At 42.5% G+C, this 26852-nt stretch overlaps 1 protein-coding gene across 2 annotated transcripts in view; it reads left to right on the top strand.

Moving 5' to 3' along the window:
* The first annotated feature begins 7766 nt into the window (after positions 1 to 7766).
* Positions 7767 to 26852, top strand: part of MYB (MYB proto-oncogene, transcription factor) — a 33261-nt gene continuing 14175 nt past the window's right edge. Inside the window, exons 1-13 of one of the 2 annotated variants that reach the window (XM_059177488.1) lie at positions 7767 to 8069; positions 12448 to 12565; positions 14395 to 14466; positions 15935 to 16027; positions 16274 to 16494; positions 18228 to 18462; positions 19737 to 19817; positions 20265 to 20369; positions 21681 to 21935; positions 22823 to 23185; positions 24711 to 24853; positions 26065 to 26179; positions 26271 to 26396. In XM_059177488.1, the coding sequence (XP_059033471.1) occupies positions 8047 to 8069; positions 12448 to 12565; positions 14395 to 14466; positions 15935 to 16027; positions 16274 to 16494; positions 18228 to 18462; positions 19737 to 19817; positions 20265 to 20369; positions 21681 to 21935; positions 22823 to 23185; positions 24711 to 24853; positions 26065 to 26179; positions 26271 to 26396 (1950 nt within the window). In that variant the 5' untranslated portion in view covers positions 7767 to 8046. The remainder of the gene's footprint in view (positions 8070 to 12447; positions 12566 to 14394; positions 14467 to 15934; positions 16028 to 16273; positions 16495 to 18227; positions 18463 to 19736; positions 19818 to 20264; positions 20370 to 21680; positions 21936 to 22822; positions 23186 to 24710; positions 24854 to 26064; positions 26180 to 26270; positions 26397 to 26852) is intronic. The other variant, XM_059177489.1, reaches the window with a different exon arrangement.

The following is a 26852-nucleotide window of genomic DNA, read 5'->3' as shown; positions in this document are numbered from 1 at the left end:
TCAGATAAGGAGGGGGGCAGGGGAAGAGAGAGGAAGGACGCTCTTCAATTTATTATCTGTGTGGTCTTGGGTAAATCATTTCACCTCTCTCAACTTGTTACCCCCACCCAAAAATGGAAAAAGTAGTATCTAGAGGGAAAACCAAAAAAAACAAAAACAAAAACAAAACAAAACAAAACAAACCATAGGCAGAAAGACAAGAACTGCTATAAGGATTGAGTGAGGTAATATATGTCAAAGCCTGTTGCAAACTCTAAAACCCAAAGGTAAGGCATTTTTAAGTGTATTTTAAACACACACACACACACAACAGCTCCGACTAATTCCTCATTAATTGTTATTGCACAAAACATTTATGTGCGTATTTGCACGCAAGACCCAGTCCTAGAACTAAGCATATTGAAAGATAGAAGAGGGGTGGCTGGGTGACTCAGTGAGTTAAGCTGCTGCCTTCAGCTCAGGTCATGATCCCAGAGTCTTCGGATCAAGCCCTGCATCAGGCTCCCTGCTCAGCAGGGAGTTTGCTTCTCCCTCTCCCTCTCACTCTGGCTGCCACCCTGCCAACTTGAGCTCTATCTCTGTCAAATAAACAAATAAAATCTTTAAAAAAAAAAAGAAGAAGAAGAAAGAAAGAAAGAAGAAAAGAAAAGAAAGATGGAAGATACTGTCTCTCCACTCTAGCTGATATTCAAGACAAAAGATGAGATAAGGCACATTATAATAATTAAAGACATAGATAAAGGAAGTAAATAAATAACAAAGAAAGGTAATAGAGTCGGATGCTCAATAAAAGGCAGGCAAGGTGGGCAGTAACAGGACTCACAGGTGGGAGCAGTGATTGTGGAGCGGGAAGCCTAGGAGAACTTCAGAATGCAGTTTGGGCTTCAGTGGAGCCTGAAAGATGGGGGGCAAAGAAGGCATTGCAGGCGGGAGGCATGGTGTAAATAAAGACCCCGAGATTGCCAATGGCTTCTTGGGGAGGAAGCAGAATGAACCCCGCCTGGTAGAAGATAAGGTTGGAAGGGAGCCTGCGCTGTACAGCAGAAAGACATTGAGCCCGTGTCCCCCGGTAGAGCTCTCCAGGCTGCCTGTGGCCGAAGCCCATTTTGATTGGTCCGTACCTGAGCCATCCCAGTCATTACATACCATCACCCCTGAGGGTAAGGCTGTGTAGGCACAGAGGCCAAAGCCAGCTCAAACCCGAAAATGCCAAGTTAAAGAGTTCAGATCTGATCTTCCCAACATTAGGGGCCAGTTAAGGATTTTTAACCAGATGACTAAACTGCCAAAAGGGGTTACAGTGAGCTTGTGTTGGCAGAGAGATGATGATAGGTTGGGGAGAACGAGCTCAGAGGGGAGGACATTAGTGCAGGGGTGTTGTGCTAGTTTAGGGTGAAGCAATGATCGTCTGGAAGGAGGTGGTGATAATGGACATGGAAAAGAGGCCCCGAACATGCAAGAATTCTCGAGCAAAGGCCCTCTCGTGTCTGCAAGCCCGTGCTCGCACGGGGGACACTGAGTAGATGGTCTCCGTGCATTTACCAATAAAAAGGAACACCAGAAACACTGTCCAGTAGATAGAAGTAAAATAGGCTGCCCAGGTATTTTAGGGAGAAACAGAATTAAGGGCTGGAATTACTTTAAAGCTTTCTACTATAATCTCCACATTTTGAAAGTCTGGAATATGGGGATCAGAGGAGTTGTATGCTGCCTGTACTTTCAGAGAACGGGGCTTGGGTATCTTGTAACTTAGTTATTCCAGTAAGCCTGTAGGTGTGACTGTTGTTGTTGTTAAAATCTCTATTAATAAAACTTGATATTTTGTCCACTGACTTTGAAATCTGCTATTTTACTTTTATAACATATGTGGGGGGAGTGTGGAGAGAGGAGGAGGAATTGGCTAGAACAGTTGTGAGAAGACATGGGAGAAAAATGACTTCTGTAAACAGGTTTTCAGGACTTTGTTTAAAACAGTATTTGACAGACAGAGAGTGCTCAGGTGCAGGAGCACAGAAGCAAGGGGAGGGGCAGGCAGAGAGAGAAGGAGAAGCAGGTTCCCCAAGGAGCTTTTATCCAGGACCCTGGGATCGCAACTTGAGCCAAAGGCAGACACTTAACCAACTGAGGCACCCAGGCCCCCCTGGCTTTCAGGACTTATCTTCAAAGCTTTGGAAAGATAGGACAATCAATTGGGAAAAGGTGAGAAATTCCCTAAAGCAGATTTCCTAAAGCAGAAAGAGGTAAGGCCTTCAACCTCTCAGCAGCATTTTTCTTTTCCTTTCCTTTTTTTTTTTTTTTAAAGATTTTATTTATTTATTTGACAGACAGAGATCACAAGTAGGCAGGCAGAGAGGCAGGCAGAGAGAGGAGGAAGCAGGCTCCCTGCTGAGCAGAGAGCCCCATGCAGGGCTCTGTCCCAGGACCCTGAGACCATGACCTGAGCCGAAGGCAGAGGCTTTAACCCACTGAGCCACCCAAGAACCCCTCAGCAGCATTTTTCAAACTATGGTTCAGTACCCATAACCAGGGCACAGAAACAAGGCAGGTTTCATTAACAGGATGTATTTAAAACAGGATGGAATAGAATCGGATGAGTGGGATGGGATAGGATAGAATAGAATACAATAGGGGCTCCTGGGTGGCTCAGTCAGTTAAGCATCTGCCTTCAGCTCTGGTCGTAGTCCCAGTGTCCTGGAATTGTGGTCCCAGAGTCCTGGAATTGTGGGCCTGGGGCCCTGGGATCGAGCCCTGCATCAGGTTCCCTGCTCAGCAGGGAGCCTGCTTCTCCCTCTTCCTCTGCCTGCTACTCTGCCTACTTGGGCTCTCTCTCTCTGCCAAGTAAATAAATTTAAAGAAAAAATAGAATGGAATAGACTGCATGGTTGGTACTATGAGGTAATATTGTTTTACAACATTTTTTTTTAGCTCTAAGTGAGGGTGTGTGTGTGTGTGTGTGTGTGTGTGTTGAGATAGGAGGTAAAATGGGTTTGCTATTAGAAGTCACTGTCAAATATGTTTGAACTGCCCAATAAATATTTTTTCTCAAAATAAACTTTTCAAAATCAGTTGACAAAATATAGAATTCTATCAAAAGAAGAAAAGACAAAGACATTTATGTATGCATGTCTAGAAAACTTTCTTTCCTCTCCAACAGGTCTCTTCACCTGGCCCCTACACTCAGTCTCAACCTGACTTTTTCAACTTCTTAAATATTCTCCAAAGGCTTTCCCTTGACCAACTCTATACACAAATGTGTATTAGCAAATCCACAATACAGGGCAACTATCGCCTTCATGCAGGTAGCTCTTAAATAGACTATTTCTCCAGCGTTGCCTTCGTAAATGTTTAACAACAGGTTTTCTGGAGGCTGGGGAGCCCTTATTTGTAGCTTTTGTCACTTTTTGTGGTATAAATACTCCAACCATAGCCAAGCCCAGCTACGCGCATGACTTGACTGAACACAAAATTGGGAAGATATGCATATTAGCACACATTACATAGTATTTCTTTCATGCACATGTATTGGGGAAATTACCCCAAGAGCGGACATATTAATAAAATGTAGTAAAAAGAAGGAGGAGATTATGACTTTTAAATATGTATTACCTTTTGGCATACAATATATTTAATTGTAGTTTTATAACATTTAATTTTTAATCATGTCTGTGTCTAACAACTGGCTCACAAAATTTTGCCTGGCCTCTCCAGCAGGCAAGGGTCCCACATTCTCCGCCACCTGCTGAAGAACTGTACCCGGATCACTTCCATAAGAAACCACAAACTTAACATACTGAAATCTAAACTCACTTTCCTCTTTGAATCTCCATAGCACACACTTCTCTTCCCCTCTTGACTTCCCTATTTCTATGAATGGTGCCTCCAATAGCTAGCCAATCAGTTGCTAAGTCTTGAAGGTTCTGCCCAGCCAGTGTTCTTCTGATCTACCCCCTCCTTTTCATTGCAGTTAGGGTCACTGTCCTAGTCCAGACCGATTAACTGAACTCTTCCCCTTCATCTTCTTCTGACTATGGTCTGTCTGACCATACTGTTAAATCAATCTTCCAAATGTACGGTCCTGAAAATGTAGCTCTTGCATTCAACACACCACACTCTAATCCTTTAATCCAGTCTTCAAAACTCTCCTTGCTGCAGTCAATCTAGACAGCTCCTTGGTCCCTGGGCTTGGAATCTGCCTTGTGGGTCCTGACCATGTGCTTCTGCTCATGGTTTTCTCATCCTCTGAAATACCCTTCCCTTATCATGGAAAAACTCATTGCTTTTAACAAAGACTCAGTTCAAATGGTGATGAAAACAGGCAGGTTGTTTGTCCAAGGAACATATAATCTGGAGGGTGGAAATCCCAAATGAGGTGCCAAACCCAGAAATCATTTAAAGATAAAAATGTATTTGGTCACTATCTAATATACAGGCTCTATGAAACATATTGCACTAAAGTAGCAGTTCCCCCACTGTTATTACTAAAAAGCTTGCTGTGAGCTGACATGAGGCTTATCTCAAACATACGGATTCAATTCTATATGCTACAGCAGTCGTTCATTAACTGAAATGATCAAGAATCATGGGGAGTAACCATTTGGTGTTTACTGTGATTTGGTGTTTATTGTGAACTAAAATGTGTTGAGAAGGTGAGGAGAGGTGGATTGTAGAGACAGGGAGCCCCAGAGGGCCGGTCTGTCCCCAACACTGACAAGCCTCTTGTCTTTGGGACACTGACCACAGGTACTAAAGACCCACCCCATGCTTGGGATTTCTCAACAGTCAGAAGCAAAAGAAGCTGACATTTGTACCTTTCATGCATGTCTCTTCCTCTCAGCCATTCTCTGATGGTTAGCAATAAAACAAAATGCTTTAAATGCTTGCTTTCTCACGGGGGGGGGGGGGCGGGGGGGGATCCTAATGATGATCAGTGAGTGATGAGTGGTTCCTTTCAAATTCTAATCTGAGGCTGAAGTTTAGCAGTACATGAAGAAAGAGTCGGCTGCCATAGTCCTGTGGTCACTGGCATCAACCTTCTCACAGAATTTAATTATTTTGGATTGGAGAGACTGAATCTTTAGCTAAGGAGAGGTGCAAGAGAATGAGGTGGGGGGAAGGTGGTGAGCAACAATTCACAAAGGTGAAATTGTATTGAACCCTCTTGTTGTCTCTCTATGAGATTGTCCATGTGTTGTCTAGAAACCACGTCCATGAAAACCACTTGGGTACTTATTTAAAATGCAGATTCCTAGGCCCTACCTCAGACCTACTGAATCATGGTCTCTAGGGGGACTGCCTGGGAATGTATACTTTTCACAGGAACACTCAGTGTTTGTGACACACTGAAGACTGAAGACCACTCTTCTAGCGCTGGTAGACTCTGGCCTGTAGGCTGGATATGGCCCTTGAGTTAAACACGTTTTCTTACATTTTCAAAAAATTATTTAAAAAAAAAAAAAGGAGGAGGAGGAAAGAAAAGAACACACAATATAGCCCACAAAGTCTAAAACATTTACTATCTGGCCCTTTACAGAAAAGTTGCTGACCTCTATCTGATGCAATGCAAATAAAAGTCTTACGTGAATTTAGCCCTTTCCCAACCCAGCCCCAGCTAAAATAACTGATGAGGCAGATCTTTAAAAAAAAAAAAAAAAAGTGATGAACTATATAAAGTTTTCATCTAAAAGTACACTTGTAATAGTTATAAGTGGAAGGGAAAATGTATAGTTGTAATAAACATTCTGTAACAGCTTTGAAAATATATTTTCATCTATACAAGAATTTATGGTAACTCCATTTGATTCTATCCTTCCATATGGTTATCAGGTGGCAATATATCCCCCATTAGCCTAGTAAGAATCATTGCACATATACTCTTTATTGGATTATGCTTATGTTACAAATACAAGGAAAAATACAAAACTATATTGCAAAATGTCTTCCTGGAGAATGAAAATAAAATAAATCCCCAAAACACATAAAATGATTTACAAAGTGAATAAAGGGAATAAAACTGATTTTGATATCTTTCTACCTAAAAGGAGTTTAAGAATCATAGGGCAGTTGTACCTCCTAATTATCTTGAGAAAATGAACTCCTTTTTGGAAGGGTTTTTATACTCTGTGCCAAAGAGGCTCAGTTTGGGAATCACACCAGTTAGATTCATAAAGTAATCCCAAAGACGGAATGTAATTCCTTTTGGAGTAATTTCTACATGTTTGTTCTTTATTATTATTTATTTTATTTTTGATGTGGAGAAACTTTATTATAGAATCTACAAATAAATATTGGCTTTAAAAATATATTGACTTGCAAGTGACTTATCTCTCAGAATTGCGAACTGAAATACCTCACAATAATTTTTGTTTCAGGGTTGTTTTTTCCTCAGGAAGAAAGTAATGTTAAAACCTTGCTAGCAACTAACATTTTTTGATAAGGACTTGAACTATATTACAATTTTTAAGAAACAAAGTTTAAAACGCCAGATAAAGTCTTGAAACCTAGCATGCTTCACCATTTAATAAAATTATGACTCATTTCTGTAAGAAAATGCTTTTTTAGTAAGAAAAATGCTTTCTGAGCTAAGTTTAAACTGCCGGGGCACATGGGACACCCACAAACCCAGTCAGCAGAAGTCTCAACTTATAAGATTAAAGGAAAAATAAATTAAGTGTGTACAGAAAATGAAAAAAAAAATCCCCAATGGTACAAGTCTATAAACGGAAGTAAAACTAAAACTCCCCTAAAATCCCCCAATCATCAATCCTTATAAATTCAGCACTTATCTTCTCCCTTTATTTCTTCAAGAGTCCCTAATTAAATGAACACAAAAAGTCTTCGATGATTTTTATCTCGTAAAATACAGTCCCCAAACTACGCTAAGCCTGGATACCGACCTCCGTATCACAAACCGCTTAACTTTCAAAACCCTGCCAGCACACGTGGGGTTTCCTTAGTTCAGCTTGGAACTCCGCGGATTTTGCAGGTGTGCGATCCAGGGCGCGGGCTGTAGGGGTGGTGCGGGGGCAGAGGTGTGTGGTGGGCGCCGCCCGGGCCGGGCAGGGTGGGTGGGGCCGGGCGTGTGCCGGGTGAGCGTCAAGTGCTAGTGACCAAACGGCGGCGGCGCGTGGGCTGTGTTGGCTCCAGGATCTCGCAGAGGAGTGAAAGCTCCTCCCGGATGCCGCATAAGGAGCGGTGAGAACTGCAGCCCCACTTGCATTTAAGTGTCCTTTGTCACTAACAAGTTCAATTGGAGAGATTAAAAAAACAAAAAACAGCCCAGTGAAAACACAGGCTCCCGTCCCTTACTACTCCTCCCCACCCTCCACTTCATCTCCAGAGAGCTCAATCTTACACCCTGCCTAAAATCCAATCCCCAATGCAGTACTTCCCCCCGCCCCTCCGGCCCTTGCCGCCCCCAGGACAGTGAGTCAGAGCCCGGCGAGCTCGGGGCGCTGGTGCCTGGGGCACGCCGAGCCGGGCGACGGTGGCGCGGCCGCCGAGGAGGGGACGCGGCAGCAGCGGGACGTGGCGCGAGCCCGCGCGGCCGCTGCTCGGGAGCGGGGTTTGCGCAAGAAAAGGCGCCGCGCGGCCCCCGGCCGCCCCTCCCCGGCCCCGGGCTCCCCGCCCGCGCGCTGTTCGGGGCTCACGGCGCGCCAGGCGCAGCGCGGCGGCGCGAGAGGCGAAGGGGAGCGGCGGCCGGGCCGGCGGGCTGCAGCCAAGGCGACCGCGGAGGCGGCGGGCAGGGCGCGTGCGCACTGCAGGGGCGCCAGATTTGGCGGGAGGGGGAGTGTCCAAAGCTCTTTGTTTGATGGCATCTCTGTTTACAGAGTTTACATTTTAATATCAACCTGTTTCCTCCTCCTCCTTCTCCTCCTCCTCCGCGACCTCCTCCTCCTCCTCCTCCTCTTTCTCCCGAGAAACTTCGCCCAGGCGGTGCGGAACGCCGCTGCGCAGCGGGGGAGGGACGCAGGCAGGCGGCGGGCAGCGGGAGGCGGTAGCCCCGTGCGGTTTCCGCGGCTCCCAGCTGAGCCCCGCGCCCGCCGCGCCATGGCCCGGAGACCCCGACACAGGTAACGGGGAGCCCGGACGGGCGGCCGCGGGCGGGGGCGCGCGGGGCACCAGGCGCTCGGGGAGCAGGTGGGCATGCATTCCCGGATCTTCTGCGGGGCTGTCAGATCCTGCGAGGACCTAGAGCCCCTGCCTCTGCAGCAGAAGCCGTGAGTGGAACTGATGAATGGAAGAGCCTATGCGGGAAATATAGCAGGACGTCAGGAAGCATGCCCTAGGGTTCATTTTGCAAGTTGCACGGGGAGACGTTTCTCCCTAGGGGGTTAAAAAAGCAGCACCTTCCAGCCGGGGGCTGGGAGGTGACTACCAGCCCCGAGGAGCCCACTAGGTCCCCAGCTTGATGCCGCGGGCGTCGGCGAAGGAGTCGCAGCGTAATTGGTGGATGCTCTGCGATATGTTTGGACTTGGAAGCGCAGAGCATATGGCAGATATAGGGAAAATGCCGGATTGTTTAGTAGCTGCAGGTAGTTCCCTTAAATTTCATTCATTCCTTACGGAGGCGAAGAAGAGCAGCAGCTGACAGGCGGCTGCCAGGAAGATTTTAGGGAGAAAAAGGATCTCTACATTGGCAAATTGGTTTAAGCCCAGGTTTTGGTGAAAGCTCTCATCATAGTACTCCGGGAGGCTTTTATTTCTTATGCAAGCACTTAACACGCACTCAACACGCGTCCGCGCCGCACATGTCCCTGTACTTGGGGAGGCTCGCCGGGATGATGGGCGAAATCCCCTCACGTTGTGGCTGCGCGGAGGGGAAGAGGGAAGAGGACGAGGGAAAGATTCCTCCGAACTGTCAGTCGTTGGCGCGCCCGCTTTCCCCTGGTCTCTGCACTTCCCGGACTGGACGCGCCGGAGTTCCCTGCGAGCCGCGGGGTGCCGGGACAAGCCCAGCGGCCGTCGCGGTTGCCACTCAACGGAAAAGGACAGAGGCGGGCAGCACCCAAGGCCGCTGCCGCGCAACCAGGACGCAATCCCCGCGGCGCTGGGGCAAGAGGTCCCGGCGCGGCGCGGAGCGGCGCGCACACGTGGACGCGGCTGAGTTGCCGCTCTTCCCCACGCCCTGCTCCAGCCGCCTTAGGTGGTCGGTGCAGAGGAAGGGTTGACCGGCCGACCCTCGCTCAGAGGTTCTTGGTATAAGCCCGTGGAGGCAAAGCAAAGCCAACCTCTTTTCCTTCTGGTTGTTTGCTTTTCATGTACTTATTTGGTTTTGAACCGGCTGTCGCTTGTCCCCGCGCCGCGTTGGGAAGTTGCAAGGAGCGTGGGTGTGGGCTTGGGCCGTGCAGCAGCACCCTCGGGCCCGGCCTGGCCAGGCGAGGAGCAGCGCCTAGGCCGGCCTCGGCGCCCAAGAAAAAAGGAGGCGACCTGGGGGGGGGGGGGGCTGGGCAACCAACGCCTGCCCTTGGCCCGGCCACGCGGCACGCGAGTGCTGCCCCTGAAGTGGTTTCACCTTCGCCTTTGGGACTTAACGAGCAGAGCAGCCGAGGGCACCTTTTTTTTTTTTTTTTTTTTCCTGAGAGCAGAAACTGGGAGGAGGAGGAGAAGGAAGCTGGGAAGGGGTTCTGGGAGGAGGCGCGGTGCAGGCTCCGCGCCCCGAGATCTCTGCGGGCCGGGTGGGGCGGGGCTGCTCAGTTTCCTTGCAGCTCCCAGGTAGCGGAGGAGGGTGGCGGCCGGGAGGGGCGGGAGCCTTGAACCTGCCTCAGGGGGAAGAGAAACCCCGCTGCGGGCTCAAAGCCGTTTCTTGCTGGGCGAGCGTCACAGGGATTATTAACCAGGTCAGCGAAATGAGTCTGAACCCCTTTTCTAGAATCACAGTAGCGGCTACAAGGCACTTCCTCCCGCTCCCCTCCCTCTTCCCAACCCCCAACACCTCTTTTCTTTTTCGTTTCTTTGCACGGTTTGTTTCCTTGACAGAATGTAATATTCATAGTTGTACTCTTGTAACCACACCAGGTCTAGCAGGTGGGGAGTCGAGTGCATCAAGCTTGAAATCAACCTTTGAAAGTCCTCTAACTGTTGAGTCTGTTTGTCAGAACAGATGAAGGAAAAGTTATTTCAGGTCCTTGGTAGAAATTAGTCGTGCTATTTAGGCTACCGGGACAACTTGGAGCCAGGGCATCGCCTGCAAAGCTCAAAAGTTGGGCCAGGTGCCAAACCTGTTGATGGCCCCGGGAGGAGACTGGGAGCAGCCTTGGGCTCGCCCTGCTCCCCTTCTGGTCTCTTCAGAACCTGCAGAAGTCCCACGCCACGTTTTCCCCCCCAAGACTCTGGTTTTGCACATCTCTGCTTCCGTGCTGAAATTTGAAAAAGCCCTGAAGACGTGAAACCATCATTTATTAGCGCTGGAAAGTACCTTACTAATAAAATCCAAGCCCTTAGGTATAGGCGAGGAACTAAGGTCCTGAGAGAGAGGAAGTGATTTGTCCAAGTCGTGCAGGGAAGTGGAGGCAAAATTAGGACTTGCACCTTTGCCTCCAGAACTTGTAGATCTGTCTGATGCCTATCCTTTCTCACCTGACCTTGACTGCCCCCTATGGGCGGCCGCATTTGTTGCTTGTTCCTGTGAGGTGAGCTGTTTCCAGGAGGAAAGTGCCCAATTACTAGTTTGGAAAATGTAGTTTCTCACTTCTGAAAATCTCCAGATCCAGCCAAACTTAAAACGTTAAAGTAAATTGAATCTGTGGCTCCTTTTTCAAATTATTCTGCTCTTTTTGGTATTCCTGATATTTTTGTAAGGAGGCTTTCCAAGAAGCTCCATGTGAACCTTTCCAAAGATGCTGACCTACAGAAATATACATATATATACACACATAGATATGTATATATATACACATACATACATATACGTATGTGTATATGTATATATATATTTACAGGAATCGATTCTATTTATTAATCAAGTTGTTTAGAACCTCTCCTTGACAGTGGGGAACAGGATGAGATTCTTGTTTAAAGAATAGACGCTAAATGAAAAACTCATTGTAGCTTATAAGTACAGCTTAGTGATCTCTTTTGTGGTGGCGTTTGAAGTTTGGATCACATGCTACTTGTCACTATGCAACCTGGACCTTCATTTTGTGCCCAAAATAATAGTTTTAAATTATAAGAACCTCAAATTCAGGATTTTTGGGAAATACTTCTGCTTGACTTGTAAGGGGTGAGTAATATATACTTGTTAAGTTAGTTTGGGAAGACCAAACCTGATATAAATACACATTTTCTTTTTGAAAATCATGATTGGCACTATGATGTTGCTTTGTGTCATGATTTTTTAACTGTACTCAGTTTGCTGGATTTCTCAATATTACAATGAAAAATTTTAGTGAAGTTTCTAAGATAGCATAATTTCAGATAGTTAAGGTGCATTTATATTAATATGATAGAATTTAAGATAGCATATCTTATACACGGCTGTAACATTACTGTCATCTACTTAATATATGATTAATAAACACTTAGTGTAGAGTTACTTCAAAAGTCATCAGAATTCAGAATTTGGTCTACTAGGTAAAAGAAAAGGCTCTCCTCAAAATATTAATGCACCACCTGGGGGAATCCCTCAGTTTTGAATTAGGTGCATCTTAAGAGTTGTCAAATACCATTCAGTCAGGGGGAAAAAAAAACAAACAAAACCAAAAAAGTAAGTAAGAGTGTGACTACCAAGTGGCCTAATTATTCATTTAGTTACTTAGGAAATTGAGTATTGTCATCGCAGCCACAAGTTGGACCAACTGGCCTGCAGTTTTGAGCTATTGGATCTTAATGTTGTGCATAAAGCAGTCTGATCACTCGATGGCCTTATCCTTCCTTGGGTTTTTAAAATCCTCTCCTTTTACATTTTCTTAATCTTTTCAATCTGTAAGGGATAACTATGATTGTATTGTCAGGTGTATCGCTTCTTGAATTCTTTCTCTGTCAATAAAACACCAACCGCGTTGGAGTAACATAATTGAGTTGCTTGTCTTGGAGAAATTTTATTCCAATGCTGTGATGTAAGCCAAAGGTTTCAAGCATGTGCTTATGTAAAGGACACAGGCTCTCCCGTTTCTTTTATTGTCCTTAACATTAAGTTTTCAACTTAAACCTTCATTGGTTGGAAGGTTGTGAAATGTGTAACTTGTCGCTGGCCTAGGAGTCTCAGCAGGTTCAAACATGCAGAGCAATAAGCACGTGCCAGGTCCTTGGCCGTATCTGTGGATACCACTACCAGCAGAACCAGTGCACAATGCTAGAGCAACAGAATGCAGAAAACAATCTTGTCGTGCAGGTTTTCCAAATTTTATCTCCGTAACCTTTGAAAAGACCAAGTCTTCGTGTAAATTTTGTAACCCAGTAGTTTAAGTCTTCCGGTTTCAGTCCACGTCTGCCCATTTTTTATTCCTGCAGCATATACAGTAGTGACGAGGACGATGAAGACATTGAGATGTGTGATCATGACTATGATGGGCTGCTGCCTAAGTCTGGAAAGCGCCACTTGGGGAAAACTAGGTGGACCAGGGAAGAGGTAACTAATTGTGTTATCAAAACATGGAAGTGTATCAATTTATGAAAAAAAAAATGTTTCGGCTAAACGACAGGTGCTCAAACTCATTAGCAGGCTCTTTGAAGTCTTAGCCTAGCCTGCCTGTGCAGCATGCTATCCTCTCACCCCTTCCCCACGGGTACACTCTACCATCCACTTCCAGACTCTTCATAGTTCTTTGAATGTCCCCTCCTTCTCACTTTAGATTTAGTCTGTGGTTTTCTCTGTGCCTATTCTGTTCTTGTCCTTCTGCTGCGCTGCTTCTTACTACTTCTTTATCACTTGTGAAGACATTGCCTTTTCTTTGAGGCCATCCCTGCCTTCCCCAGGCAGGTGGGCTGTATCCTCCAAGCACTGGATACACATTCTTACTTATTAGTGCTGGAACATGCGTGCCTCCCCCAGTAGACTGACAACAGATCTGCTGAGAGCAGGGCTAAGTGTCTCTTCCTTTTTGTGTTCCCTGAGCCCAGAATCACTTGATGCAAAGGAAGATATTAACAAGCGTTCTCTGTACAAGTGAATGAATTGCTATTTCCCGAAACAAAACAAAAGTTTGAAACAAAATACTCACAGAACTCATCTTGTCATAATGGATTGATTAAACAGTTGTGATATATAATATTTCACAGAGCCATATACATGAATGTCTATTCAGCTTTCAGTGATGGATGGATATATGTCTTCTTCCCACCTTCCTTTTTCTGCTAGCTTAGCAAAAGCTTGATCTTTCTACTTAAGGAACTAATACTTAAGGGGCAAAAATTATTCATGTATGGGGAAAATTGTTTTCTTTAAAGTTTTCCAAAACAATTGCAACTGATTTTAGAGGATTTTATGTTAGAATAAATGATATTGATTCTTCTTCAGTTTCATTCCACCCTACTTCACTTAAACCAGAACCCCTGTTGATAGGCAAGTGGGATTGGCAGTGAGGTCCATAGGAAATGCTTAGTTTATCTATGGAGTGATCTTAGAAGATCCTGGGAGGTACAGAAGTTTTGTTGTTAACACTGGTTTCCTAATTCCTGTGTCTGTGTCCTACAAGGACCCACGCTGTGTGTGAAAGTTATCTTTGCAGGAATGTGGCGGTTTTTTTTCACTTGAAGGGATGTGTTTAGAAAGACACTTGAGACCTGAAAGATTTCTTCCTGAGGTTTAGTATCTTCTGTGTTCTGATAAGTTTGGCCTCGTTTAAATTGTGACTATGCTGATGCAAAAATAAAATTATTTTCTTGTATTATCCGTGACTTCAAATTTATTCTAAAAAGTGATCTTCCATTTTTTGCATGAAAGAGGTTGAACTAGCTAAATGTTAAAATAAAACTTGAATTATTTCTTACTCAAGATGCTGTTTACTGTCATAATTAAATGTCTGTTGACTCTAACATTGGAGTTCATTTTTTTTCCCCCATCAAGCGAACTTTTAATAGTTTTCATATACTAAACATTCAGCGAGCCAGGCATTACGCTAAATGTCTTGCATCGCTATTTCATGTAATCTCCCAAAACCCACATTGACATCAGCATTCCCACTGCATAGAAGATGACATTAAGGCCCAGAAAAATAAAATGATATACCCAAGCTCGTCTAACTATTCAATAGCTGAGTCGGGTTTCAAACTCTGGTGTGTCAGACTCTAAATAAATCTATGCTCTAAACCAGTATATTACATTAATATCTGTTGTATTTGGATATTTTTGAGGGTTTTTTTCTGGATTGGATTATTGGTTTGGTTCCCTTTTACTCTTAATTGAATAAAGTTATACTGTAAATGACTGATATCCTAGATTAACTTTAAATGTCTTAGGATGAAAAGCTAAAGAAGCTGGTGGAGCAGAATGGAACAGATGACTGGAAAGTTATTGCCAATTATCTCCCGGTAAGTCTGTAATTTTTTTCTTTCTGTAAAAGGAAATCTTCTCCCAACATTTATGTCCTGGAAAAAGACATTAAGATATTACACATTTGCTCATATATAAGAAGTAGGAGGAGGACGGACTCATCCATAACTTATAGTTTATAGTTTCTATTGTAATGCATATAACTGGGGTTTCTAGAGAGATTGTAAAAAAAATTTTACAACATTTTTTTTAAAACTTTGCCTCTTGTTTTATCTTTTTATTGATTAGAATAATATAAATTAGCATTCTGATGGTAGGATGACAAAATTCCTGATATTTTCTAGTTAGCTTCTTTAAATTTCCTATTTATTTAGATAGCCATATTTTTGGTACCCTGGCTGAATATTTTGGTTTATCCTTTTTGACTTATCCCACTTCCCACCTCCTACTTCCAGGCAGTGACTGTGGAATCTGGAATTCCTTTGTCAGTCAGCCCCTTCTTTCCAACCTCCTTGCTGTTCCACAGGTTTGGCCCCCTTCCCTCTTCTCTGGACAATTACAGGGGCTTCCTAACTGGCTTCCCTACCTGTAGCCTTCCACTCTTCCATCCATCGCAAACATTGTTAGCTCATGGAGCTTCCTCGAATGCAGCTATCCCTGAACTTTTCAAAATCCACAGCAGTGACATAGAATCTTACAAATTAAGGGGCCCATGACCTTCCACATGGTGCCGACATACAGCTCGGGTTCTGTTTCCTACTTCCTCTATGTGAGCAGGTTTCACTGAATTCATTTCTGCTTTCCCTCCTTTGGGCTTTTGTCTCTGGTGATGTCTCCAACTAGAATGTTCCAGCTATCCTTCCAAGTCCCTATCAAAAGCTTTTCCAGACTCTTCCTTAGGAAACATAATTTCTCCTCTTAAGGAGAAGCTTCTCTTCTCAGTCCAATATCCTTTTGCTTTGGTTTCTTCTTACCTGTGAATCAAATTCTGCCTTCTATTAGTTGATAATATATTTGTCTTTTTTTCTTATAAGATCACCCTCTCTTATAATATAGAGCCTCTATTTATCTTTGTGCTGTAATATTAAGACTCAAGGCCCTAAATTGAAGCACATCTCTTAGTTTGAATGGGAGGCAAACTTTAGTTATTTGGAATGGGTTTCCATGAAAGCCTGACTGTCACGTGAAATCACTAACAAGTCTTAGTCTTAGTCCACAGAGGTACTTCTACGGGCTGAGGATAAGGTAAGTTAAACTGACATCTGTACAAAATGATGTTTTGTACTGTTTCACAAAGGAGGCAGAGCTTCTAATTTTAGATACAATTTGGATATATTCTTTGTATGTTCACTAGCTATAAGTAATGAGCGATCGGTAGGCTTTCCAAACATGCCCTAAAATGTTCCTGAATGTGCGTTTTTGTCTGTGTATGACTCACACCATGAGAAAGCCTTCATGTGCTTATCACATCATACCTATATGACAGTGCATACTTTATTTGTCTAGAATCGAACAGATGTGCAGTGCCAGCACCGATGGCAGAAAGTTCTAAATCCTGAACTCATCAAGGGTCCCTGGACCAAAGAAGAAGATCAGAGAGTAAGTTCTTCCCTCATTGGTGTGTGAATCACAATTCTGACTATTCCCCAGACATCTTTATTGAATGTTTCCCAACTTGAGGAAACAGGTAAAACGTCAGGAAGCTGAGGATTCTATTCCCATATTTTCAGTGAATGAAAGCAGATTCTTAGACATTTTCTAAAGGTCTTGTAACACTGAAGAATGATTACACTGAGTCAATACATAACATTAAAACATAGGTTATTTTTGTGTGTTTATCTGAAGGTGATAGAGCTTGTACAGAAATACGGTCCGAAACGTTGGTCTGTTATTGCCAAGCACTTAAAGGGGAGAATTGGAAAACAATGTAGGGAGAGGTGGCATAACCACTTGAATCCAGAAGTTAAGAAAACCTCCTGGACAGAAGAGGAAGACAGAATTATTTACCAGGCACACAAGAGACTGGGGAACAGATGGGCAGAAATCGCAAAGCTACTGCCTGGACGGTAATAATATGTCAAAAAATATATTGATTGGGAAGAATGAGGGAGTGGGTATTGAACATTTTGTTTTAAATGTATGGTGAGTGAATTACATTCCAATGACCATGTTTCATGAGATATGCCAGATCCATAGGTTTTTAAATTGGAGAGCTCTTAGCATTTCTTTGGTCAAGTACTTCCAGAATCCACCCAGCAATGCATTCTGGGCCAAGTCACTGAACCTTCCTCAGCTTCGATCGCCCCACTGGCAAAATGAGGAATAGCCTCCTCCACCGGGCCAATGTTCATATCAAATAAAATGGATGTCTAAGCACTCTGTAAACTATAAAACCTCTAAACACATAGAAGGAAACTGAGAATCGACATCTTGTCTCTGGTCTGAGTTCATGCAGCTGGTGAAGTGACCAGAAGGAGCTCAGCTGTCATTTTCCTGTTATTAGTGTTTGTTTCATTATACCACGTGGCTTCATTTTTCTTCCTTTGAAGAAGCAGAGCATTTCTAGAATTATCATACTGCTTCCAGGTTTTTAAATAATGCCAGTGTTATGCTTTCTTTAAATGGACAAGGCACAAAAATGACCTCATAATGAGGGATATCTATAGAAGCTCATTTTTGTCCCACTTACCCCACTGGAACACTTTATAAACACATTTTCTTTAAGTTGGAAGATACCTTTCATTATAAATCTTATGTAAATAATGTAAGATAGAAAAAATTTAATAGATTTTTATCCTTGAGCTTCAGGATTGGAGAAAGGGTCCTTTCAAAGAAGGCCATGGCTCTGATGGTTTAGGTAGTGTTCTTGTGTGACCTTCCAGAGCTGTTCCTCCCTCTTGGAGGGTTCAGGATCAGCTTAGAAAATCCAAGAGGCTGAAGAAAGTAGGGCTTTTGTCCCATTTGGCCTGAGAGGATATGCTGTTGATTCTTGTAAAAATTTAAGGGGCAATTGAACTTCCTCTTTCTTTAGCATACATTTCCCCACCCCCTTCAAGAGAGTAAAAGGGAGGCTTAAAACGGTTTTTGTTTTTGTTTTTGTCTTTTTTGAATTGAGAAACTGTTTTCCTGAGAATTGAAAGACTTTTTAGTAAAAATGCTTTGCAGTTGGAAAGTACACTGGGACTTAGCATCTTTCCCTTCTGGATCCCATTTTCCATTCTCACCTCTGGTTAGAGAACAGTTTGAGGTGGACTACAAAAGGTGGGCGTTTCTTTCTTTTTTCTTTTTTCCTTTTTTTTACTCAAAATTTCGGCCTAGTGCTCTCTGAGATAAAAAGCAGACAGTGATGGTGACATCGTTATCATTCACCAAACTTTATTGTGTGCCCGTTGTGGTGGGTAGGCCCTGCTAAGCCACACTCAAAGGAGAAATTTTCTAGAACAGCTGTATCTCTTAAGTTGTGTGTTATAGCCTCGTACCATGAACAGTCAGAATAAACACGAAGGGTGGTTGTACTTAAAATATTCTTTTATCAAGGAAACAAAGTGGTTCAAGAGTTTAAAGATTTCTAGAAGTCCACGTATGTTCCATATGGGATAATGAGAAAAATCTGTGGATTTTCAATTAGGTAATAGGGGAAGCATGGCTTTTCAGAGGTCTAGAAGACTGAAACAGTTAAAACAGCAACAACCCCAAAAGACCAGAAGAAAAGGTCTCTGAAACAGTTTTCTGTCAATTAACTCTAACCTGAATTGAAATTTTTGTTTGTAAAATCCTTATGTGATCTATTTCTGTGCAGAACTGATAATGCTATCAAGAACCACTGGAATTCTACCATGCGTCGGAAGGTCGAGCAGGAAGGTTATCTGCAGGAGTCTTCTAAAGCCAGCCCACCAACCGTGGCCCCCAGTTTCCAGAAGAACAGCCATCTGATGGGTTTCGTTCATCCTCCACCGTCAGCTCATCTCCCACCGGCTGGCCAGCCCTCGGTGAACAATGACTATTCCTATTACCACATTTCTGAAGCACAAAATGTAAGCCATTTCTGAGACGTTAGTTTCCTGACAGGGATGATCAGTGATTTTAGCTCTAGGTAGAAGGAATACCTCACACTTTTATACTTTTCAGAGAACTTCCACAAACAGACCCCCTTCAATCCCCACCTACAGCCTTTGAGGTAGATGTGGGGAGATGTTATTATCTGGGGGCACATCCCCTGAAGCCAGGGTGTTCAGTGATCCACAAAGAGTCACCCAGCTCACAGGGCAAGACTGGAGGAGTCCAGGTTGTTGGATTTTAACTTAAATGTTTCAGATCAAATTAGCTTTTGCATGTAAATTTACTTAACAAGCTCTTGCTGAAGCAGAAGGGAGAAATGAAAATGTATTTCCCTCTTCCAAAATGAAAAGTGCATGTCATATTAAAGAGGAGATCGTTTGACACTAAAATTCAACAAGTTGGATTCTTTAAGTTTGATTCTGGTAGTGATCTAGCAGAAATGTCTTAATTTATTCCTTCCCAGCATGTTTACCTTCTTACTCTGAGTCAGGAGCAGGTTTGTGACACCATTATCTGATTTCTCCTTTCATTCTCCTTTGGATCAGTGTGATTCCTTCCTAATTGTCAGGTATTTCTATTCAGGGAAGGAAATTTCCATAATGGTTGGGAAAAGAAAAATAAGGAGAAAGAAGATAATAAGATCAATAAATTAATCTTACAACTAACAGTAACAGATGGTGAAACTTAGCCAAGAATATGGAGCTCATATGCAAATTATATTCAAAATATATTCCTAAAGAGTTTTCACTCTTCTCTATTCCATACATTTGACTACAGACTTACCAGAAAAGTCTCAGATGAATGAACTATCATAGGCAGTTCTGTGCTCTTTACTAAAACTTATAATTATTCCAAGAAAAATATTTCTATTATAAACAGCTAGAGCCATCAGTTTTTTTCCCAGTATGACTTCTTTCATACATTCATGAATGATTTTTAGGTTATGTTTTCATTGTGCTTAATTGTGCTTTACTCTAATTAAGGAATACTCACCAAGATCAATGAGAACTTTAAATCTATGTTCCTTCAACTACTTACTTAGCCATTTTTAAAGGCTTGACTAAATTTTCAAATTAGAGGGTTGGGTTTTTTTTTTTTCTTTTTTTTCTCTGTGCCTGAATTTTATCAGTAGAGTTTTGTTTTGTTTTGTTTTCCTCAGTCCTAGAGCAAAACCTCAGGAAGCCAAGTCCCCTAATGCCTATGTGATCATGAATGACTCGGCCTTTGTTTGTCTGCCTTTTTGATCTAGGTCTCCAGTCATGTCCCGTATCCTGTAGCGTTACATGTAAATATAGTCAACGTCCCTCAGCCAGCAGCTGCAGCCATTCAGGTAAGATCATTTGAAGACCTTTTCCTCAAGAAACTCATGGGCTGTTCAAAGCAAACTTTTTAAAGACGTACTTTATTTCTTTCATCTAAACACTTACTTTCACTTGACCAACTGAAGTGAAAGAGAGAGAAAAAAAGAGGGCAGGCCAGCAAGCTACCAATCTTCACTTCTAGAGGAAACCTGCTCAGGAATTCTCTGGTTCTCTGACGTTGTCAGCTGAACCAGCACATCAGTGAGTGCCCACTCGAGACTCAGATCTCACATCACTCCCTTACATCTGGAAGAACCTTCCCAAAGCTTTGTAAAGTGGCTGGATTCAGCTGGCATTGGTCTCACACTGAGGCTCACAGAGCCCAATGGTCCCTCACGACTGTGGGCCACAACCACTGAATCTACAGCTTCCAGTCAGGCCCTTGAATTTTATTCTCTCTTAACTTTTAATTTCAGAGACACTATAATGATGAAGACCCTGAGAAAGAAAAGCGAATAAAGGAATTAGAATTGCTCCTCATGTCAACTGAGAATGAGCTCAAAGGACAGCAGGCGCTACCGGTAAGAACAGAACCATGTGCTTCAATGGGGGACAGACAGCATCATCACCCCCATGCCCTCTGACTCTTTTCCCTTCTCTTCTAACTACTACATTAACCATGACTATAGATCCATTGATAGTGTTTGAAGAGAAGTTGTTTGTGCTAAAATGCAGTTGGAATCCCAATGTATGTTGACCAAATTGAAGGTGGCCTTTTTGTGTGGCAGAGTCCACTTGTGGGGGGCACCATCGATTCTCTTGTTTTCTCAGGACTGTTATCCATTCAAAGACTAACTAACAGATATAAATGAATGAAAATCTGCCATTTTTTACAAAGCTCTGTCTCTGGTATCTATTCATTTGACATTTTTCTTTTTCTATCATTTTTCTTAACCTAGATTTTCTTACTTTATCATTTCACATATGATCTGATGCCTGTTCATATATACATGGGAAGAAGGTATGGATAAGTGCTCCTTAAATAACAGGACTGCTCTCTTTTTTGCACGCATGAGAGCCGTGTGGACCACTACTGATTTTTTTGGTGGGTGGGCTGCGAACTGAGAATGTGACATGTACTTTGTAACCTATGTAGTTAAACAACAAAGAGAATAAAAGAGATGTGATACCCAGTAGGAATTCATGGGGGTGGATTCCTTTGTGGTTAAATAGTAAGACGATTATGTGCATATGTTAGTTCAGCCACTTTTTAACTTTAGTTCTGTGCATATGTTAGTTCAACCACTTTTTAACTTTAGTTCACGTTTTGCAATGTCTCTTGTTGCGTGGTCATGCTGAAAGGCAACTTCTGTTAGTGCGCTCTTCTGCTTTCCTAACCACGTTGATCTGGCAGCCCTTCAGGGCCTCAGTGCAACTGGTAACATTCAGAAGGGATAGAAGCAACAAGAGTATATGCAGATATAAGGAACTCTAACTCTTGAGTCTCCCGGCCTTTCTGTAGGTTAACAGGACAATTCTTAGTTTGCATCAACTATATGTGCCCTTTTGGAAGTTATGTTAAAGTAGATCTTGAAGGTGGCCTGTGTGAGACTTGTACTTTGTGACATAGTCCCTCTGTTTACAGTTTTAGCAAAATGGTGACAGTGAGGGTGCTCATGGAGGTGACAGACCTTAACGCTATTAAAAAGCAGGGTCTTGCATCGATAAAAGGAAACATCTTGACAACTGTTTCATAGGCGCAAGTTTTGGGTGATGCAACTACTTTTATCTTTCCTCCAACAGCATCTGATACCTTGTGCAACTTCATTGCTAAGTTCCTTCTCCCTTTCTTCTCCCTGCTCTTTCTTTGCCACCCCCCAACCCCGCCTTAGACCCAGAACCACACATGCAGCTATCCCGGGTGGCACAGCACCACCATCGCTGACCACACCAGACCTCATGGGGACAGTGCACCTGTTTCCTGTTTGGAAGAACACCACTCCACTCCATCTCTGCCTGTGGACCCTGGCTCCCTACCTGAAGAAAGTGCCTCCCCCGCAAGGTGCATGATCGTTCACCAAGGGACCATCCTGGATAACGTCAAGAACCTCTTAGAATTTGCAGAAACACTTCAATTTATAGATTCTGTAAGTAGAACTGGTAAGACAAGTTTATGTTTTTGCAGATGGATTAGGAAACCCATTTCTCAGGTGATAGCCATTTTCTGTTGCAAAGATCATGTTAGCATATATTAATGTAAAAGTATGATTTCAGCCTTTGCATCTATGGTTTTTCAGAGATCTGAATTCATAGACGACCCAGATAAAAGGTAGCTTTTCACGCATTTCCTTCAAAACGCATATTTCTTTTACAATAGTAAAGTTAATTACCTATAAGTAGATCCTGGCTTATGAAATGAGGTTTGAGTTATTTGTAACTTATTTTACTTTGTTACTTCTTTGTGTTTCTCCAGAACTGTGCTTTGCTTTTGGATAGCACATTAAGAATTGTGTTTACTCAGAACTTAAAAGCAGTCTTTCTATGTATCTGAAGCAGGAAGGAGTTCACTGGTGGTACATGGCTGTCACCACAAAACATTGATTATTGATTCCCAGTCCCAGCTGGTTCACTAAGACAAACTATCTTTAGTGAAATACATGTGAGTGCAGCACCCAAAACGTAGACACTCAGTTCATTTCCTTTGTCACTAAAAAGCATATTTATGGCATATCCATCAAATAGGATGCCCCTTGCCAAAATGTGCCATCTAGAACAGGCTTCCTTTTTGCTTTGGATTGCATGAAGTGAGAGAGTTTGGGGGGTTCCCTATGGCATGTCTGCTGGGACTAGCCTGCAGGCAGCATGGGAGACCCGCCATGCAGCGTCCCAGAACAATCATGAATCCTGAAGCCATTTCTCAAGAGGACCAGGTGTTTTGTCCGCCGTCAGCATCTCTTCCTCAGTGCTGTTTCAGGTGGTGGCACGCAGCAGGCACACACTGTCTCAAAGTTCTGCACCTCCCACATTGTTTCAGGATTCTTCATCACGGTGTGATCTCAGCAGTTTTGAATTCTGTGAAGAACCAGAGTTTTCACCTAGCCAACAGCATGCAGGCAAAGCCCTACAGCTTCAGCAAAGAGAGGGCAGAGTGACTAGCCCTGCAGGAGAGCCTAGCACGAGGGCGCACAGACTCAAGTTGAACGAGGGTTCCCTTGACCCGCTCAAGCCCTCACCTCCTTCGAGGCACAGCACACTTCCACTGGTCATCCTACGAAAAAAGCGGGGCCAGGCTAGCCCCTTGGCCACTGGAGACTCTAGCTCCTTCGTATTTGCTGACGTCAGCAGCTCAACTCCCCAGCGTTCCCCTGTCAAAAGCCTACCCTTCTCCCCTTCACAGGTAGAGCACGGTTTCTGCACGGCTTTTACTAATTTTCAACAGCCACTCGAGCCTTAATAATCTGGACACTAATCCTTTGGAACAAATGACTAATTACTATTGCCCTCACTGATTCTGTTCCATCATTGACTCTGGCTGTTGCCACGTCATACTGCCTCCCATAGCTGGAGCCGTCTGTAGGCTGACTGCTGATTGTGTCATAATGCTCTCTTTCTTGCGGGTAATTTGAAACACTGTTAGTTGCATGGGATGTGCTTTTATTTCCTCCAATGTTAGAGTTTAACATTTCTATCCCTTCCTTTTCTCCCATCCCTTCCCCCTCCTTAAAAACTTTAGCAGATTTTCTGCCTGTTTGTTCACTTATTATTTTGTGATTCACTGACCCAGGGAGGAGGGAACCAAACTGGGTTTGGAGAGCATTTGGGTTGCAACCAGAAGCTTGAGAGGTTCTGATCCATACTTCAGTGGGGAAAGTTTTGGGAAAGCATAAGGAACAAATACTTAAGGAAAACAACTTAGGTTTTAATTTTAATTTCCTCAACATTGGCTTCTTTAGGTTATGCCATACTATTTTATCAACATGGTTTTTGCCATGAATATTCTCATTGCATAGAGTTTTTTCAAGGCATGGAAATTATAATTCTTATCAGAGACTTGTAGTCCTTAATTGCTAAACTGATTGAAGTTATTAGATAATTTGGCACTTTAACACATTTTCCCAAGTACGTCTATTGAGTTTATTTTAAGGAGAGCTTTAAATGTGAGCAAATGAAGCACCTGCCCCCCCCAAATTATCTTGTTATTTGTTTGCATCTTCCAAATTGTGTTCTGGAGAATATTAGTTCTGCAAGGCTTTAGTAGATGTTCCAGAAAAAATCTAAATATATAAGAATATAAGCTTGGGAAACACTATGTCACAGTTAAAATTGGTTTCTTTACTACAGGACCTCTCAGAGTTTTTAAAGACACTGATGCACTTTGTGAATATCCAGGAGGAGATTATGATATGTTTGTTTCCCAAACTTATTTTACCTTAGAACTTTTTGAGGAACACCTATGATTGCCCCAGAACAATGACATTCTGAGAAACATATCTTATTATTCAAGAACTTTCCATATAATGCAAACCTTCCATCATGATAATTCGTAGGTCATTAAAGAGAAAAAAAAACAGCATGAAAGAAAAACAATAATTACTTTCCAAAAAATCACTTTAAGGCTATAATCTTAAAGTATGTAGCTCATTCTCTTTAATGACAAATAGTATTTATTAAGAATATTTTCATAGGATTTTGTGAATTTTTCAGAATGACCCTAGATTTTATTGCTTGGAAATTGCACTCCAAATTGCACTCCAACTGAAATAAAACAATACCCTGTCCAACATTATGTGCCTATTAATATCGTTATTATTTTACAGAATGGGTCAGTAAAACATACTCACTTGTTATCAGTGTGATATTTAAGTCGGGCTGAATAAAGAATCAGTGCTTATGTAATTTTTTTTCTTTCTTTCCATATTTAGTTCTTAAACACTTCTGGTAACCATGAAAACTTAGACTTGGAAATGCCTTCTTTAACTTCCACACCTCTCAGTGGTCACAAATTGACTGTTACAACACCATTTCATAGAGACCAGACTGTGAAAACTCAAAAGGAAAATACTATGTAAGTGCTTGGTTCAAGAATAAAATTATTTACTTTCATTTAATTAATGGAATTTAGCCTCCAAATATCTGACCCATTTTTATGTATCTAATCATGGATATTCCCACATTGACTATATCTGTCCTAGGCACATTACAACTACCTAGGGGTGGCAAGTCAGTAGGTAAACTCAATTACATTTTGTAACTCACTTCAGAATGTCCTATTCAGGGATGCCTGGGTGGCTCAGTGGGTTAAAGCCTCTTCCTTTGGCTTAGGTCATGATCCCAGGGTCTTGGGATCCGCCCCACATCGGGCTCTCTGCTTGGCAGGGAGCCTGCTTCCTCCTCTCTCTCTCTCTCTGCCTGCCTCTCTGCCTACTTGTGCTCTCTCTCCCTCTGTCAAATAAATAAATAAAATCTTAAAAAAAAAAAAAAAAGTCCTATTCAGAAGGACTATGTAGGACCACATGTAGAAGTGAGATCATACTCATATAACTTTTCCATTCAGTTGTTCCATTTGCTCAGTAAGGCTTTTTCTTCTTCACTAAGGATAAGATTTTCATCCTCCTTTCCTCTCTGATTATAAAACTCAGAATAACAATGGTATGGTTCTTTGAGTAGTGCATATGCTTTAAGCTTATATTTCCTTTTTGAAATTTATCTAGAGATAGGACTTCTAAAATCCCCAGTAATATCATATGATCAGAAGCTAAGGAGTGGTTAAGCAATGTTTATATTTTAAAAAACCCTTCCCCAATTCAAAGAAATGGCGGAGAACATCAAGATGAATTATAAGAAACCTTTAAAAAATGATATCTTACAATTTCCCCTTACAATAAGTACATTTTAAAAGGTTAGCGCATGTTTTCTGTTGTGGGCCTGTTTTAATGAATAGATCAAATTGATTTGTAAATGACAACAGATCTTTATAAAGCTTTTAGTCATTATAAAAACGTAGGATCACTGTGTCTCCAGAATGATGAAAGAAAGATGAAAAAAAATAGTTTAATCCTCTTAAGAGTATCCTAATTTGAACTATTTGGTAATATGTGATATATATATATGTATATTATCTTTTTCTTAACAACACATATATGGTTAATTCACATACCCAATTGTATATCAATAACAGAGTTTATTCAGTACAAAAATATTGCATTTAATAGATAGAGTGATGGGAAGGACAAATGTTCTTCTATAACTGAACCAACACTTGTTTTCTTTTTAAAGTTTTAGAACTCCAGCTATCAAAAGGTCAATCCTAGAAAGCTCTCCAAGAACTCCTACACCATTCAAACATGCCCTGGCAGCTCAAGAAATTAAATATGGTCCTCTGAAGATGCTAGTAAGTCTGGGCCAAGTTCCCAAGGTTAGCCAGTTGATTAGCACAGACAGAAATTGTCCTCTGACGCACACGTGCCCACTCTTCCTTTCAGCCTCAAACACCATCTCACCTAGTAGAAGACCTACAGGATGTGATCAAGCAGGAATCGGACGAACCTGGCATTGTTGCTGAGTTTCAAGAAAATGGACCCCCTTTGCTGAAAAAGATCAAACAAGAGGTAAGCACAAGATCCTTTGGAGGGAGTAAGATGGGAATCCTGCTGCCTCTGTTCCTTGTGGCAGCCTTATATATCTGGCATCAGGACTGGGGATCAACAGCACTTTTTGTACAAGATTTTTCTATAAGATGCAGCTAAGAGGTACTGTCAGACTGTAGTAGGCATGGGACCTCTCATCTGGGAGGCCAAGCCACCTCTATCTACTTCGTGTTTGAACAGAAAATGTGTTAGGGAGGATTAAAAAAAGAGAGGAAAACATTTTACTGGACTTTGTCGGTTTGTTTTTTAAGTAGGCTTCATGCCTAGCATGGAGCCCAATGCAGGGCTTGAACTCACGACCCTGAGATCAAGGGATGGATGCTCAGTCAACTGAGCCATGCAGGCACTTCTTTTCTGTACATTTTTATCACTGATACTCAAACACATAGATAATTAATACACATGAATTTTAATTTC

Source organism: Mustela lutreola, chromosome 6 (genome assembly GCF_030435805.1).
Source record: "Mustela lutreola isolate mMusLut2 chromosome 6, mMusLut2.pri, whole genome shotgun sequence".
Lineage (NCBI taxonomy): Eukaryota > Metazoa > Chordata > Mammalia > Carnivora > Mustelidae > Mustela > Mustela lutreola.
The sequence above is the reverse complement of the archived record's forward strand: the minus strand, read 5'-3'. Positions and strand labels throughout refer to the sequence as shown.